This window comes from Mobula hypostoma, chromosome 13, assembly GCF_963921235.1.
Source record: "Mobula hypostoma chromosome 13, sMobHyp1.1, whole genome shotgun sequence".
Taxonomy (NCBI): Eukaryota; Metazoa; Chordata; class Chondrichthyes; order Myliobatiformes; family Myliobatidae; genus Mobula; species Mobula hypostoma.
In genome coordinates this window covers 79,848,926-79,867,852 of record NC_086109.1, presented here as the reverse complement: position 1 = coordinate 79,867,852, position 18,927 = coordinate 79,848,926, and the positions used below count along the sequence as shown (strand labels likewise).

General features: G+C 44.6%; 1 protein-coding gene across 1 annotated transcript in view; it reads right to left on the bottom strand.

Annotated features, from left to right (window-relative positions):
* igdcc3 (immunoglobulin superfamily, DCC subclass, member 3) overlaps positions 1 to 18,927 on the bottom strand; it is a 189,813-nt gene that overhangs the window by 53,555 nt on the left and 117,331 nt on the right. The window contains exons 3-5 of the mRNA XM_063066040.1: positions 18,470 to 18,614; positions 14,026 to 14,156; positions 98 to 235 (exon numbers count right to left, since the gene is read on the bottom strand). Of these exons, the coding sequence (XP_062922110.1) occupies positions 98 to 235; positions 14,026 to 14,156; positions 18,470 to 18,614 (414 nt within the window). The remainder of the gene's footprint in view (positions 1 to 97; positions 236 to 14,025; positions 14,157 to 18,469; positions 18,615 to 18,927) is intronic.

Sequence of the window (18,927 nt, the reverse complement as noted above, 5' to 3'; positions counted from 1 at the left end):
TAAAAGCTTGTCTGTCTCTGGCGTCCCTTGAAGTGAACGTTGCCCAACCCCCATCAATAATAACCACAACCGCCACATGCCGCGGCAAGGTGCTCACCCAGGCGGCTCCAGGAGACGATCGGCCGAGGGTTTCCTGTCGCCACACATTCCAGGACAGCGGTCTGGTGCACAGTTAGTGTGAGGTTCTCAGGACCAACCAGGATTGCTGGCTCCTTATAAACATTGGAGTGGGATCCTGTGGAAAAGAATCAGAGGCCAATGAATAACGGAAGCAGAGCTCCACGGCACAGGGAGCTGATGGACAAGTATCTCCTTCAATTGGAATTGTGCAAACGAAATAAACTCTGCCTTCGGAAAAGATGATCAACTTTGGGCCTGTTATACAATTGTTATCCCCTCCACAGTACTGTGCAAACATCTGAGGCACATATATATAGCTAGGGTGCCTAAGACCTCTGCATCGTACTGTAGTTGTCAACAGGGAGCAGAGAGCGAGTTTGAAAATTAGGTGGATGCGAAGGATGTTGGGAATGGCGAGGGTGGAGCGCTGCAGGAGGGGCGTGGGACAGGTGGCAGAGAAGGAGTGCCAGGAGCAGGGTGCAGACACACCCAGCCCTGAAACACCAGGCAAGGTCATTTGATTCTAATCAATTGTTTTATTGATTATTACCGAATGTCTCTCTGGTGCTTCCCACTCCCTCCCCTCTCCCTTCCCCTTTTCCCAACCATGATTCCCCTCTCCCTGCCCCCTTCCCACTCTCAGTCCACAATAGAGACCCATAGCAGAATCAGGTTTATCATCACTCTCATGTCATGAAATTCGTTACTTTTTGCAGCAACAGTACTGCGCAGAAGTCTTAGACACCCTCGCTATATATATGTGAATAAGACTTCTGCACAGTGCTGTATATAAAAGTCAAAGTCACGGTTGAAGTAAATGTATTATCAAAGGACATATACGTCAGTATATATTACCCTGAGATTCATTTTCTTGCAGGCATTTACAGGAAAATAAAGAACTACAATTGAATATACGAAAAGCTATATATAAACAAAGACTGACAAACAACCAATGTGCAAATAGTAAACAAACAAATAAATAACACTGAGAAGGTGAGTTGTAAAATCCCTGCAAGTGAGTCCAGGGCTTGTGGAGTCAGCTCAGGGTTGAGGTGAGTGAAGTTATCGACACCGTTTCAGGAGTTTGATGGTTGTCAAGTAATAACTGTTCCTAAGCCTGGTGGTGTGGCTCCTGTACACTCCCCATGGCAGTAGCAAGAAGAGAGCACGGTCTGAATAATGGGGGTATTAGAAGATGGATGCTGCTTTCTTGTGGCAGTGCTCCTTGTAAATACACTCAATGATCGGAGGGATTTGCCTGTGATGGACTGGGCTGTATCCACCACTTAGGCTTTAAACATAAAGACAGTAATTTAATTCTGTGTGACATTACTCAAAGTTAAAGGAAGTACAATGTTTTTTTGCACAATAGGACAGAAACCCTTAAACGTTTGGATACCTGAGAAGACCGAGTCTTTGAAGATGATTCGGATAATGTCCTGCTGAGCTCACTCAGTGGGCTGGCCTCTCGTTTGTCCTTCTCAGATCACTGCCAGTAACAGGGTAAGTTGTGACGACATCGTCCAGTTCCTTCGGAAAAAGGGGGAGGTGGGTGCAGGCAGTGGGCCGAATCACCCAGGTTTACGAGGAGCGTTGCCTCAAGAAAGCAGCGTCCATCATCACAGACCCACACATCCAAGCCATGCTCTCTTCTCAGTACCACCATCAGGCAGGAGGTACAGGAGCCTCTGGTCCCACTCCACCAGGTTCAGGAACAGTTATTACCCTCTCACCATCAGACTCCTAAAGGGTGTGGGTAATTTCACTCACCTGAACTCTGAGCTGTCTCCACAACCTAAAGAGCCACTTTCAAGGGCTCTACAGGTTCACATTCACATTCACAGTTGTACAAGGCCTTGGTGAGACCACACCTAGAGTATTGTGTGCAGTTTTGGTCCCCTAATCTGAGGAAAGACATTCTTGCCATAGAGGGAGTACAAAGAAGGTTCACCAGATTGATTCCTGGGATGGCAGGACTTTCATATGATGAAAGACTGGATTGACTAGGCTTATACTTGCTGGAATTTAGAAGATTGAGGGGGGATCTTATTGAAACGTATAAAATTCTAAAGGGATGGCACAGGCTAGATGCAGGAAGATTGTTCCCGATGTTGGGGAAGTCCAGAACAAGGGGTCACAGTTTAAGGATAAAGGGGAAGCCTCTTAGGACCAAGATGAGGAAAAACTTCTTCACACAGAGAGTGGTGAATCTGTGGAATTCTCTGCCACAGGAAACAGTTGAGGCCAGTTTATTGGCTATATTTAAGAGGGAGTTAGATATGGCCTATGTGGCTAAAGGGATCAGGGGGTATGGAGCGAAGGCAGGTACAGGGTTCTGAGTTGATGATCAGCCATGATCGTACTGAATGGCGGTGCAGGCTCGAAGGGCCGAATGGACTACTCCTGCACCTATTTTCTATGTATTATTTACTTTTTAATTTTAATTTGCTCAACTTGACTTCTTTTGCACGTTGGTTGTTGACCACTCTTTCATATATTCTATTGTATTTCTTTATATTCCTGTAAATACCTGTAAGAAAATGAATCTCAAGATAGCTTATGATAACATGTCTGTACTTTGACAATAAATATACTTCGACTTTGATGGTTCATCTATAGGAGGGATACACAGCTACTGGAGAACCTTCTGCCCTCTAAACTGGCTGACTCACCGTGAACGATCTAAACTCCAGCTGTAAAAAGATCAAAAATCACTTTATTCACCATGTACATTTGTCTGAATTTGCTGTTGTGAGTCGGCCATGACGTGCAACAGAAGCAACCTTCAACTATTATAAGAATAAAGAATTATATATAAATAAACTGAGAGGTTAAATAGGTGTATAGAATAGAAAAATAAGGAAGAAATATAAAGTTAGCAATACTGATAGGGAATAAAATATGCATAAATAGCAGCTTATATTTACAATGTAAACAGCATTATAAAAAGTGGTTAAAGTGATTACAGTGCAGTGACTGAGGTAATAGATGGGGTAATAGGTGGAGGTCTAATAAGAGTGGTTGGTCAGATTAACTGCCTGGGGGAAGACATTTTTAAGATGGCGTGAAGTTTTTGTTTTAATAGGAATGCAGAAGGGGGAGAACAGGTCATGAGGCCACTTTCCTCTAAAAAAGAACATTCGCAAGCACACAGCTCTGAAAAATGTATGAAAAAAGAAATCCTGCAGAAGACAGTGAAACACTGGATCGCCAGACTGGCTCAGTCATTTGGCTGATCGAGGCACAGTGGATGTTAAGCATAGAGTGAAATAGGCACATCAGCTCAGCCACTTCTAATAGATCTCTTCAATTTTATTTCTATTGTCCTCGAATAGAAACTTTATTTCTATGGTCTTCGGTGCAAAGTAAAATGGAGGGAGATATAAAGCAATCTCGCTCTCTGCTGCACGTTGACAAATACAGTACTGTTGCAAAAGTCTTAGGTACCCTAAAACTTGCACATTGCTGTTCATCAATATCACCCTGATTATACTACCCCCAAGGCCTCCATTCTCATTCCTGTTGCTATTTCCTACACCATAGAACACATTGTGGTTTATTCAGCTGACAGTCACCACGAGGACTACTAAATCCCCTATGGATGCTTGGTCCAATCGCCCCATCATCCAGGTCACAAGGCAGAGTCGAACCTTGACGGCAACAAGGCCTTGTCCCAGGTGCTGCTGAGAGCCTCTGGCAGGAGGTAAGAAGTAGGGGGATAGGGTGGAGATTCATCTCTTGCCAAAGCCTGTGAGGTGTCTAAATGTCTCAGAGGGCAATTCTGCTTCTTTATAGGTAGAAACTGTGAAGGAGAACGATGAGTTGAAAGTGAAGGCTTAGTTATGTGGAAAGTGAGGACAAGGAGACTTCTGTCCAGGCAGAGAAGGGTTGAAAGCAGGGGTGCAGGGAATGAATGAGATGCGGTCATGGTCATTGCTCCCTGTGGTAGAGGAGAAGTCATAGTTCAGGAAGAGAAAAGACAAAGGGAAGTCTCATCATTGGAATAAAGAGAAAAGAGGAATTAGAAAGTAAAGAAATATAATCAGAATCAGGTTTAATATCAATGGCATATGTCCTGAAATTAAGTGGGGCTAAAAGAGAGAAGAAAATTAGTGAGGTAGTGTTCATGGGTTAAACGTCTATTCAGATGTCAGATTGCAGAGGAGAAGAAGCTGTTCCTAAATCGTTGAGTTCATGCCTTCAAGCTCCTGCACCTCATTCCTAATGGTAGCAATGAGAACAAGGCAAGACCTGGGTAGTGGGGGTCGTTAATGATGGACGTCGCCTTTTTGAGGCATCGCTCCTTGAAGATGTCCTGGATGCTGGGGAGGCTGGTACCCATGGTGGAGCTGACTGAGTTCACTTCCCCATTTTTCCACTTGCCCTGGTCTCACTCTTCCCCAAATATCCCTTTTATTCTATTCTATCCAATTCACACATCTTCTCCGCAACCTAAGATTCTATATATATATTTCTTAGTTCCGATGTACGCTCTCTGACTTAAAGTATTAAACTCTGTGTCCCTTTCCATGGATGCTGCCCGACCTGCTGAGTATTCCATCACTCACAACACGCTGGAGGAACTCAGCAGGTCGGGCAGCATCAGTGGAAAAGATCGGTCGACGGTTCGGGCCGGAACCCTTCGTCAGGACGTCAACCGATCTTTTCCACTGATGCTGCCCGACCTGCTGAGTTCCTCCAGCGTGTTGTGAGTGTTGCTTTGACCCAGCATCTGCAGATTATTTTGTGAGTATTCCATCAGTTTCTATTCCCAATGGTTAGTGTAGTACATCCACGTACTGGGATTAGATCCAAGCCCTGGCTACCTCCTTACCTGGTTATTCCAAAGCTCCCCTTTACTGTCGGTCTGCCTCCAACCTCATTAAACATAAAATATGCTTACCTATGTACATTTTCCAAGCAGGAGTTTGCAATGAAGACTGCCATGAGGATTCCCACAGCCAAGCCTTTGCCATGAGGAGGGCTGTCCTCACGCAAAGGACATCAGGTGGGGGTGTAAACAGAATTATCACCTCCCATGGAGTTGCACCTAGCCATGCTCATGGGAGCCATCAAAGTCTCGAATCTTATAAAATACCAAATGTTGGCCAATTATTTCAAAAACTTAAAAACCACAAGGAAGTAAAATGAAAACGTCTCAAAACCCCTTAAAACTCCTGAAAATGATCCAAAAAATCTGTATCAATAAACTATACTAGATTTACAAAGCTTTTTTTTGTGAAGTCTTTGCTATATTAGTAGATGATCTGAAAATCATTTTATAAATGACCAAGACTCTCGGAGTAATTATCCTTGGGCATCCTACGGCCTTCTGTGGGCCAAATCTAATACCAATACTACATTAAATTAAAGTGAAAGGGGGCAGGAGTGCACACACACACACACACACACACACACACACACACACACACACACAGGGTGCTTGTAATGTGCTGCCAGAGGTGGTGGGTAGAGGCAGATAAGATAGAGGCATTTAAAAGGCTTTTAAATAGGCATGTCAATGTGCCAGAATGGAAAGAAATGGACTGTGTGCAGGCAGAAGGGATTAATTTAATTAGGTATCATGAGCTTAATTAGTAACAAGATGTATTTTTCTTACACCCAGGTTCGGAGAGACGTTGTCTCAGTACTATACACATTATATGGTTATATGTGTTATATACATGTATATAGTTAAATGTGTGGGCATGTGGCCAAGTGGTTAAGGCATTGGACTAGCGACCTGAAGGTCGTGAGTTCGAGCCCCAGCCTAGGGAACGTTTTGTGTCCTTGAGCAAGACACTTAATCACGCATTGCTCTGCGACAACACTGGTGCCAAGCTGTATGGGTCCTAATGCCCTTCCCTTGGACAACATTGGTGTCGTGGAGAGGGGAGACTTGCAGCATGGGCAACTGCTGGTCTTCCATACAACCTTGCCCAGGCCTGCGCCCTGGAGAGTGAAGACTTTCCAGGTGCAGATCCATGGTCTCGCAAGACTAACGGATGCCTTAATAGTTAAATGACAATAAACATGACTTGACTTCCAAACAAGATTGTGGGCCAAAGGCTCAGTTCTTATGCTATACTGCTATATGCTTTGCGGGGAGCTCACCATGGAAGTAAAGGCTAAGGCATCTCCTACTGAATTCCACAAAGACACAAGAGGTTCTGCAGAAGCTAGAAATCTTGAGCAACACACGTAACATTCTGGAGGAACTCAGCGGGTCAGGCAGCATCTATAGAGGGCAAGTGGAATCCCTATTTAAGGACCTTCAGCATCCAGGGCATCCTTAGTCTCAGTACTACCATCAGAGAGGAGCTACAGCAATCTGAAGACCCACGTTCAACATTTTAGGAATGGCTTCCTTCCCACCACCCCGGTCATCAAACTTCTGAACGGTCCATGAGCCCATGAACACTACCTCGCTATTTTACTCTCTTCTTGCACTATTTATTTTTAACTCTTACTGTGACATACTGTAATTTTTTAATGTATTGCACTGTATTCCTAGACTGGCTCAATTACTTTGTGGTTTGATCTTTTATAATCTGTAGTTCCTGCTCGTTTTTTTGTCGTTTGCACAATTTGTTCTTTTTTTTAAATGCTTTGGGTGTTGGACGTTTTCTCTGAAAGGGTTACATGATGTTTCTTTGTTTCGTGGCTGTCTGTGGGCAGATGAATCTTAGGGTTGTGTACTGCATACATACTTTGACAATGAATGCTCTTTGAATCTTTGTACTACTATCACAAAACAACAGCTTTCAGGACATAACGTCAGTAAACCGATTCTGATTCTGGAAGCAGGTGAAATTTTGGTCCGAGACCCTTCATGAGGACTGGTTACATTAAAAGACAGAGGCCAGGGCTGAGGTCCGAGTCCTGTATAGATGCTGCCCGAGTTGCTGAACCCCACAAGCAGGCCACACTCCAATGACAGCCTAACACCGGGCTTTGAAGCACTTAACATAATTATCCACATGTAATGAAAACCCAGAATTGGGGGTACACACAGTGAAGGCTAAAAGCTACCCTGCAAAATCTCGGCCGGTATCTGTCAAGCAGTGGGACGTAATTATATTCCACCACCTCACTGGCAAGCAGCCTGACCCTACAAACACATCCAGATCGGCATAATAAGGGGTGCTTCTGTCTACTGTGTGATCGTGCTACTGCGAGGTGTGATAAATGAAATGCGAGACGGTGTACTTGACCACAAATCAATCCAACCCAACACTAAAATGGTAATAATTGAAAGTGGTTGATAACGTTTGCAGAGAACATTTTAAAATAATGAAACCCTAGAATTGTCACTTGGTGAATTAAATTCACATTGTTGTCAGGTCCATCTGATTATTTGAATTATTTATGCTGTTCAAAAAGCCTGTAGCATAGGGAACACCAGAAGTGAATGCTTAATTCTATCCACAGCCTGCGGGGGAAGACAGATGAGGACCGAGTGATAAATATCAGTACCACCCCCATCCATTCTCTTTGGTTCTCTTTCAGGCAACCAGCAACTAGTTAGATGTCAGCTCTGTGATCGTGAGTCATCTGACAAGAAGAACAAAAGCTGAGCCTGACATCAGCATGGTGAGAACGTGACTCCCTGGGGGACGATGGCAGAATGCATGCAAATAAAACGTGCTTCTTGCCGCAGTCATCGAGTCAATCAGTCCTTCCGCCCGGCTTACCCAGGCAGACCAAGATGGTGACCCAAGCTAGTCCCAGTCTGCTCCATAGCTAGACTTTAGCCTCTAAATTTATTTTTTTATGTAGAATTATTTATTCTTTATCATTGTTGAATGTTGTTGTTATTTGCTGCATGTTGTGCCAACGTCATAGAAAATTCCTAATATAGTGGATTCTGGTTATTTTGGACACAACTGGGAGCAGTACATTTTGGCCCCATTAAGCAGCAGCCCAAATTAGCCGATGTTTCATGGAAGTAAAAAAAAGCTATAAAAAGAGACAAAATACTGTTTAACTGAGTGACAAATTATGTATTTAAGTGAAATACAGAAGAAATTAGAACATTATCAATACTATTGCAGTACTATAAAACTGTGTATTAGCTCCTAATAGTTATCACTGAAGGAATTCATCCAATCCAGTGATTTTTGATTGACTGTGCATGAATAAAATCAGTACAGACACCTAGTGCAGATAATGGACTCCCTTCCTAAAATGCTATCATGATTGCATCCTCCAAATCCTCACTTTCATTGTAACATTCAAGATGATTGGCGATACCTTCAGATTCTTCAAAGCTCCTAACTTGTAGTGAAATCGATTTTCATTCCCGGCCATTTCTGGCCGCTCCAAGCCTGACTGCTGAAACCACAGGGAGCTAAACAATACTAACTGGTCTTACTGCTTATTTCTCGCCAGCTATCAGTAACAAAAATCACTGCTTTTTGAACACAAATACACGTAAGTGAGGCCATTTAAAAACCATTTGCTCTAAACACAGTGTACTGTCTAATGGCCACATGACTGATGCTAGTTAGAAATTGTTCAACAATAGTTTGCTGTCCCAATTAAGTGGCATAATGTCCCAAATAAAAGAAGGGAATCCCAACTATTGCTCAATTAGATTTTGCTCTTTATGAGTTGTCCCAAATAAGCAGCTGCCCTGATTAACCGATGGCCCAATTAACCAGAATCCATTCTCCTTGTAAACATATACGGCAAATAAATTTGATCCTTGATTTGCCTGTGTTTGGATAATGGTCTGGACAGTGTACAGATCATAGCAGATCTGAAGATAGAAGGTCAAAGGCTACAGCTAGAGGCCCAAAGGAGTCACGAGGATCCAGGTCACAGGGGTCGGAGGTCTGTGTGAGTCAGGAATTCAAGCCCAAAGGTCCAACCAATGATTGTCGACTCCTGGGGGCAAAATTTGAAGTTGGAGGTCTGGAGGTGGCCTACCCTGAGGTTGGAGGCCTACTTGGTGTGCAAGTGGGTGGCTGGGTGGTAGGTAGGCTGGGAAAGGAACTTGTTTTGCTGTTGTTGCTACTGCTTATGTTGTTCTGCTGAAGGTTGTGGACATGCTATGTTGGCGACTAAATATGTGGCAACATTTGCGGGCTGCCCCCAGCACATCCTTGGGTCAATGGTTCAATGGTTCAATTTAATATCAGGATACGGCCTGATATTCTTACTCTTCACAGACATCCACGAAACAGGAAAAAAACCCAAAGAACAAATGACAGAAACATTAGTACCCCAAAGCACTTGCACTAGCTAAAGCACCGCCCCCCACCATGCACGCAATAGCAAAGACCATAAGACCATAAGACAAAGAAGCAGAAGTAGGCCATTCGGCCCATCGAGTCTGCTCCACCATTTTATCATGAACTGATCCATTCTCCCATCTAGTCCCACTCCCCCACCTTCTCACCATAATCTTTGATGCCCTGTCTACTCAGATACCTATCAATCTCTGCCTTAAATACACCCAATGACTTGGCCTCCACTGCCGCCCGTGGCAACAAATCCCATAGATTCACTACCCTCTGGGTAAAAAAATTTCTTCGCATCTCTGTTCTGAATGGGCACCCTTCAATCCTTAAGTCATGCCCTCTCGTACTAGACACCCCCATCATGGGAACCAACTTTGCCACATCCACTCTGTCCATGCATTTCAACATACGAAATATTTCTATGAGGTCTCCCCTCATTCTTCTAAACTCCAAGGAATACAGTCCAAGAGCGGACAAATGTTTCTCATATGTTAACCCTCTCATTCCCGGAATCATTCCAGTGAATCTTCTCTGTACCCTGTCCAATGTCAGCACATCCTTTCTTAAATAAGGAGATCAAAACTGCCCACAGTACTCCAAGTGAGGTCTCACCAGCGCCTTATAGAGCCCCAACAGCACATTAAGACTTTGATCAAAAACTACTGTCCATCCCAACACTTTGGAGATGGGCTCTCTCTCACTAGCGAGAGAAAGAGAGGTCACTCCTGTAACAAGAGTGGAAGACCAGCAGCTCGCTGTTTCGATGTTGGCTGTCAACATTTCGCTATACGTTTCAAAGCACATGTGATACATAAATCTGAATCTGAACCTGAAAGTTTTGGAGCAGCTTACTGAAGAGCAGGCAAAACGTGAGGAGCAGCCCCTTCCAATACCACAATAGAGTGTGCAATCTCTAAATTCAAGACGATAAGGCTTATTAGGCTCATACCTGGGAACAGTAAGGCTGTTTTATGAGGAAAGATTGGACACATTGGAGTTTTGAAGACTAAAAGCCAACATCCTTAAAGCAGATAAGAAACATTTAACACATGGATCTTATATGCCTTAAGGATTTTGCATTTTAACAGGGAGGGAATAGGCCAGATCAGGAGGGTTTAGCACTGCTGGTCATTTTTATAAATAAGGGGTTGCCTTCTTAAGACGGGGATAAAGCAAAGTGCTTTCGCTCAGAGAGTTACACGTTTGGAACTCAAAAGACATGGAAACAAATACTTTTATGGAAGAGACAGAAAGACAAGGGGGTGGAAAGTTCCCTTATGTAGTTGGAACCAAATGGTAGAGTCATGCCAAAGGTAGAAGACGCCTACCTATGCTCCCAATTCATCGGGGAAAAAGGCAGATAGCTAAAAGCTGGTCAAAATGGTAGATTTTAAAATGACTGGTACAGGAAAAGAGAGGTAGAGAGGTAGAAATCTAAGGTCTGGCATTGAGTTTGCAGGAAGGTGGAACGATTAAAGTCAGGGATGTGCAAGGAGAAGGTAGTGGAAGTTTTAGAGGATCATTGAGATGGCTGTTGGCTGCAGCTACAGGGAGCAATGAAGCCTTGGAGAGTTTTGAAAATGAGGAAGAGAATTTTATCATCAAGGCAATGCTAAATTAGTGGCAATTTGCCAGGGCTTACAGTCTGTTCAGCAGTTGGTGCTGGACGTCTGTACATACACTGTTAAATGGAAAGTGCAAGACTTCCTGACAGGCTCAAGAAGGAGATTCAGTGCAAACTCATTGCCCTTGTGCTCCCCATGGGATCGAGCCATGGAGCAAAGACTAGAGTGACTTCTCTAGGTTTTTGTTAAAAATTGTCTCTTGGATACTGTGTCAGCTTCCTTGGATTTCAATGGCGACTGATGGCAAAGATTTAGAAGGCACGGGGAAAAAGTTTTCAAATTAATTTGCTTTTGCGTTTTAACTTCATCCATCTTAAATGTATTTTGAAAGTTAATAATGCTTAACTTTAATTCAGTGTTAGCACTTTTTAAAATACATCTGACTGCCAAAGACAGTTAAAAACTGTCCCCGGGTAATGAACAGGTTCTATTTTTACAGATGACTATAAGTTAATTTTTTCCAAAAGTCAGAAAAAAAAATCAAAAAACACTCAATATGGTAACTGGATCACCACAGTATCGTAAAGAATAGAATCAATAAAAGACTGATAAGAAAGAACAATTATTAAATGTGAAAAGAGAGAAATAACTCTGACATTCATAAAAATAAAAGTTTGTATCTCTGTCACACTTTTGTATGTAAAAATATTTTGGGAGCACGTATGTATGCAGGGATGTCTGAAGTTCAAATTAAATTTATTAGCAAAGTGCATATACTGTATGTTACCATTTAGTACCTTGCGATTCATTTTCTTGCAGGCATTTACAGAAAAATAAAGAATTACGAGAGAATTTACAATAAACTATATGTAAACAGACAACGTTTGAGAAACAGCTGATGAGCAAAAGAAGGTAAATTGCAAATTTAAAAAAAAACTGAGAACGTGAGTTGTGCAAGAATTCTTGAAAGGGAGTCTGTAGGTTGTAGAATCAGTTTAGAGTTGTGGTCCGTGAAGTTATCCATGCTGGTTCAGAGCCTGATGGTTGTAGGTTGCAAGTAATAATAGTTCCTGAACCTGGTTAGGGTGTCCTGTAACAATCTTCTACGACCCACAGATCTGGGATGGACTTTCCTGGTTGTCGGGGATTGGGCTTTCCAGCTGCCAACACTGGTGACCCTGCCCCTGATATCCCCAGGATGCCCAGAACCTGCCGATGCCCGCCGCATTTGGCTCTGACTATCATGGCACAGCTGAGCAGCAGGCAGCCATCGCGACAGCCTGGAGCTTGCTCCGGCCCACCGTGAATCTGCAAGAGCGGATACCCGCAGCGGACGTGAGGAGAACCTGACTTCACAACCAAACCACTGCTGGAAAATGCACGCTTATCGGTGCGGGCACAGGACAATCCCGGCCTGGTGGCTGCTGCCGTGTCACTCATACGCACGTCATTTGGGTTGACACGCAAGGCCTGAGCTTGGCAGCTTTCACATGTTGGGGCTACAAGTTAAGTTCCCTCAAAGTTCACCTTACAAGTTTCAAAACCTTTTCCTCTGAAATGATTACAAAGTCCTGACAGGATCACAGTGAGCCGGAAATACCAGCAGCGGACACTAAGACCCAGGAGGAAGAGCAGACCAGCGGTCTTAAAATACTTAGCCTTTTCACATTTAACTGGACACCAACGACAGGAACCAAAGGTCAAAGGCCGATAAGAAATCCACTGAGGAGCGTGGGAGAGGTACAGGAGGGCAGCTCGTGCATTCCACACCAGCGTCAGGAGAGCGGGTGAAATGAGAGGAGGACAAACAAATAGTCCGTGTCCTCCATCAGGAGTGTGGGAGCCTTCCTCTATTCTGCCTAAACCAGGGTTCACTCACACCCTGATAACCATTTTAAAACCCTTTTCAGGCTGACGATTGTGAAGTTATTTCACTGCAGATTCTGTTATGTCAAGTGCAGCGGTGAGACAGCGAGCCTTACATAACACTGAATACAAGGAGGCCGTTTCTAGGACACATGAATAGTCCTGCTGTGCTGGGACAGGCAGTCAGTGCAGATTATGCATATTAATGATTTGGTAATGTGCTGCGCTCATCTCTGAAATTCTAATATTAGAAACAATTAAGTACTGCTCTCAAATCAAATACCTCGGGGAATTATGTGAGTGCAAATTTGATGAGATGTGATTTGACAGAACTGAGATGAACCCTCCTGTAGCACTGGCTTGCAATGAAGCCCTATCCCCCTCCCCCCTTCCCTCAGTTAACCCATGGAGTGGTTGAAGCATTCTGTGTACATGCAGATATGAAACTTGTATTCGATACAATGCCAATCTGACTGGGCTGAGGAATCTAAGGCACTAAGGCCAGAGAACACGTGCACCAGATAGTCTCAGGCAACAAGCCATAATACCTGAGGTATTCCCATTCCCATTCCGACATGTCAGTCCATGGCCTCCTCTACTGCCGCGATGAGGCCACACTCAGGTTGGAGGAGCAACACCTTATATTCCCCCTGGGAAGCCTCTAGCCTGATGGCATGAACATCGATTCCTCCAGCTTCCGATTATTGACCACTCCTCTCCTTCACCATTCCCCATTCCCATTTCCTTCTCTCACCTCATCTCCTTCCCTGCCCATCACCTCTCTCCGGTACTCTTTCCCCTTCCCTTTCTTCCATGGTCTTCTGCCCTCTCCTATCAGATTGCCCCTTCTCCAGCCCTGTACCTCTTCCACCAATCAACTTCCCAGCACCCCTCCCCCCTCATGGTTTCACCTATCACCTACCACCTTGTGCTTCTTCCTCTCCTCCTCCCACCTTCTTATTCTGACCTCATCCTTTTCTCCCCCAGTCCTGATGTCAAGGGTCCCGGCCCAAAACATCGTCTGTTCACTCTTTTCCATAGACGCTGCCCGGCCAACCAAGTTCTTCCAGCACTTGGTGCGTACTGCTTTGATTTCCAGCGCCCGCAGGTTCGGTTCCAACGTACTGGGCCCCAGTGGGCCGCACGGACTCGGAGACATCACTCACTGAACGAGGGAGCTGCGGAACGTTTGGTCGAGAAGAAAACGCACCCAGATGACCAGCACCAACCTGACACAGTAAGGCTGGCTTCCTCGCTATGCCTCGTGTTGGCGGTGTTGGCGGCCACACAGTGGTATATCCCACTGTCCTCTTCGCCCACTCGTGTAATCTGGAGGACCCCCGTCGGCAGGAAGGTAAACCTGGAAGATGAGTGGGGAAAGTTCGGTTAAGGTTTTATTTACTTATCCTGTGGATGTAAAGGCCAGCAGTCCACTAGCTTCTTAAAATACTTTTACAGCATGGAGGTGACCCTTCCAGCGCTTTGTGCCACATCGCCCCAGCAACCACACATCCCCAATTAAACACTAACCAAATTACAGGATAATTTCTATGATCAATTATCTGACCCGGTATGTCTTTGGACTGTGGGAGGAAACTGGAGCACCCGGGGCAAACCCAAGCATTCCACCGGGAGGCCATGCAGAGACTTTCTACAGAACGGTGCCGGAACTGAACTCCCCACTCCGGAATGCCCCGAGCTGTCACAGCGTCGCAGGAAGTCTCTGTATGTCCTACCCAGGCGCCCAAGTTCCTCCAAGAACAGGCGTTCAACTTAACACAGAATGCGACGATATGAACCAGGTGGTCTTTGTTCCCACATAAACTAGAGATGATTTCATTTTCCTCGTGAAGATATGAAAATGAGAACCACACAGTGGGAGTTGTTAGTGACCCACCTCCTCATTATTGTCTTTTCCCAGTATCCCTGGAAATATCAGTCTCAGATTTGAGATTAAAACCTAGTCTTGCACCCTGTTTGCAATAGGGTGTTGATACAAGACTGAGTTATAATTTTAATTATGAGGTTTGATCTTCTGCATGGGGCTCATCAGCCTTGGATGGCAGCCTGCCTAGGAGAAGTAAAGGTCTGATTTTAAACCTCCGCTGCCTTGCGGCTACACCCACCCATGGAAAAGGCTCGGGAGTAAATCCCAAGGAAGAAATCCGGAGCCAGGATCCCGAAGACAGTTTGATGTTGTTTACAACTTCACTCTGGCAACCTCCGCGACAACACTGGTGCTGAGCTGTATCAGTGCTTGCCCTTCCCTTGGACTACATCAGTGGCGTGGAGAGGGGAACCCACTGCATGGGCCACAGCCGGTTCTTCAAATCTTCCCGCCCAAGAGAGGACACAGTCCACCAGAGGCGCAAACCCATGGTCCCCTGGGATCAATGGCTGCCTACTACTACTTCTGCATGGTGCTGCCAGAAAGGCCTGGCTTTAAACAATGTGTCCTTGTCCCATACTCTCCTCACAAAGTACACTTTTGCTCCATCTACACCAGTCATTTCCCTTAATCTCACATGACGCCTTAACCCTCCACATTTCAGAGAACTTGAACCTACTTCTCCCCACAATTTCACTTAAATTTCACTCCCTTCAAAGCCACTGTATCTTTCCCCAAGAGTCAGGACTGTAATAATTATCCAACTGATGCCTTCTAACAGAATTTCCATCTCTTTCTGCTCCAGTCCTGTGGATGTAAAGGCCAGCAGTCCATTAGTTTCTTAAAATATTTAGTGAATCGATCCATGCCTAAATTTAAACAGTACATGGATGCAAGGACAACCTATTTAAGTCTATTCCAAACATTTCAGTCTATTACACATGGCTGTTTGCATCTATTCTGATGCATTAATCCTATCTATGTCTCTGAGTTGATACAGCTTCTCCTTAAACATCTCCAGGTACAAGGATTTCAGCTTTCATACTTACTAATATTTTGTATATTAAATTGGGAAATATGTAGATGTAATGACAGCTTCCTCCATCAAATGGTGCTGTTGTACCTTGTCCTTTGGTTTGTACGGGATTTTGTAGTTTTATTTATTAATCTCTCCTTTTGAAAGTTACCATTCACCTTCTTTCAAAATATTTTTCATGCGGATCTAATAGTTATTAGATTAGGTATAAGGTAAATCTTGAAACTAATTTAACATTATCACAGCCAATCCAAATCCTACCCACCACATCCAATCCAAAACTATACCCATCCAACCTCAGCCAATCCAAACCGTACCTAACCATAGCCTATTGAAACCCTAACCACCCAATCTCAGTCAATCCAAACCGCATCTAACCACAGCCAATCCAAACCCTACCCATCCAACCTCAGCCAATCCAAACCCCACCCAACGTCAGCCAATCCAAACCATACCCAACCATAGTCATCACAAACCCAACCCAACCAATCCAAATCCTACCCAACCATGGATCATCCAAACCTTGCCCGACCACAGCCTGCACAAAAATCACAGTGAAATCAAACCACGCCCAATCACTATCCAAACCTTACCGAACCACAGCCAATCCAACACTCAGCAAATCACAGCCAACGCAAACCTCGCCCAATCACGATCCAAACCCCACCTCACCACAGTCAATCCCAAGCAACACAAACCTCACCCAATCACTACTAATCTGAACCTCACCCACTATGACTAATCCATATTCCACCCAACTACATCCAATCTGAGCCACTACAACCAATATCTGAGCCACATTGCAACCAATCTGGAACTCACTTTGCAAAGGGGAGCAAGGGAACTTATCATGACTTTCTAACAAAGGATTCAATAATAGGGAAAGTTTGCAGAGAAAACACCAGGGAATGAGACTAACTTCACTGCTAGTACAGTTCCAACAGGCTAAATAGCCCCATTCTGTGGGTGCCTGCCTATTCCTGCAGCTGTCATTCTAGTTGGGCGAGATCCTGGCTTCTCGAGCCTATTCTTATGCCGCTTGCAGGGATGGCGTCTGACGTTTGCAGGTCAACTCGTTGGCCCTGACCTTCCACTCTGCTGGGGGATGACACCTCCCTGTTAGAGGGTGGAAATCAAACATCTCCAGGCTAGACGGTGTACACCAGCTTGTGCACGTAGCACAATCCCTGTCAGCTGAATGGGGCTGTCAATGGAGCACGATCTGAATTTGAGGGGTGGGGGAAATGGATCCAATTCCTAAGAGTGACACCTCAGTCTGATGGGATGGCTATGCTGACAAGGTCTCCAGTATAGGATCTCAAGATCCATAGAAAGTAGATGCGACCACAGGAACAAGACGAGCAAATTGGATTGAGCATGAACCAGTTCATTATTTTACCCAAATAAACTGAAAGCAAAAATGGTACTCACCACTCCTTCACTTGATTCATTCTGGGGATATCATCCATTTGATGACAATCACTCTACAAGACCCAACAACAGAAGGTGTTGGAGCTTCCCTGTTCCTCCATCTATTTTTCGAGTACAGCCTCCAGTCTAGTCAGGGACAATCTGCCTGGACTCTGGCACTCTGGTGCCAGCTAATTCTTTGAACAGAGCTGCTGCCTCTTATAATCAGAGACCCAGCTTCAACCCTGACCTCAGGTACCGTCTTTGAGGAATTTGTACATTCTCTGTGTGACTGCCTGGGCTCTGCTTTCCTCCCACATCTCAATGTGGTGACGACTGGTAGGTTATCTGGCATTCTATAAATAAGTCCTTAGCCTGTGGGTGAGTCACAGATGCTGAGAGCATCTGACGGCAATGCAGGGAGATTAAAAATTGAGATAATGTAGGATGAGAGTAAATGGGCAGCTGATGGCCAATGGGGACTCAGTGAGCAACAGGGCCGGTTTCCATGTTGTATCTCTCTACAACTTCTATCCTGAAGCCAGTCGCAAGAAAACAGCTGGTGACTTTCTATCTGATTCTGCTTTCCTATAAGGAAGGGTCTACTGTCTGTTTGGATCAGAAGTCAGCAGGGTAACAAGAGATTCTGTGAACCCATGCCCTCATGATATCGTGCATCTCAAACAGTTTCGGCATAAGGGCTGTGCCCCGTGTGGAATAACTAAAGAACAAAGTTCTCCATGAAGACAAGCTTCTTCCACCTTGTAAACATCTACAGTTTGGTGTTGCATATTTCTTTGAGGAGCTACCTTAGTTTCTGTTATGACACTGTAAATTTAGGTTTGTAGCCTTGCTGCATCTCATTTGTTACGTTTTTGGGTGACTTTGGTCAATTACTGTGGTGAATTAGAAACGTGACCAACAAACAAGAAAACTGTAACACAGGAACGGTAACCCAGAAGGGAAAATGTGGCAATTCTAGTCTCTATGGAATTTAATGCAGATTTTGGCCTTGAGTAGAGATTGTAGAACTTTGTAGTGACTGTATATTCTGAGGGATGGATTCCAAGCTAAAGATGGATTACAATTATAGAAAATTATGCCTTAAAGGTGGACATTTCATTCATCACATCCCACCAGCCAAAAGCAAAGACTTTCCATAGCAATCCTAATTCCCAGCTCTTGGCCCTGTTGGTTAGACCATGTTAAATGTACTCTATGACCACTTTATTTGGTATACCTGAACACTTGCTCGTTAATGCAAACACCTAATCTTCTAAGGTATTCCCATTTGCTCCGTGTCTGACCCATATCCCCCTAAGCCTTTCCTATGACATACCTGTCATCACTTGGTTCAAGAGGCCTGCGATTCTTCAGCCACATGATCAACGGTTCTGGTAAGCCGTGAATTTGGCACTGAAACCTGGCGACGCCGCCCTCCTCCACAACCATCGACTGAGGCTGCACGTGGAATGGCAACAGAGCTGGGACGGAAGGAGAGTGATCGTTAGGAAAACTGAGCAAAGAAGACAAGTGAGAAGGGCAGTAATTCCGTTCGAGGTTGCCCTGGAGGTGACAAGTTGCTCATTAATATTTCAACAGCAAAGCTATCTGGCAGCAGCCAGTCACTGCTGCAGTTTGTCCGCCTCGTGTGGATCCCAGGGAGGTAGCAAGGCCTATTACAACGTACATAAACCACCCTGAGATTCCTACACTACTTGTGGAGATCCACCATGTCTGCGTTTCCTCGACAATCAAGAGCAATCCTATCAGTGGATACCAACATTAACATCTTAC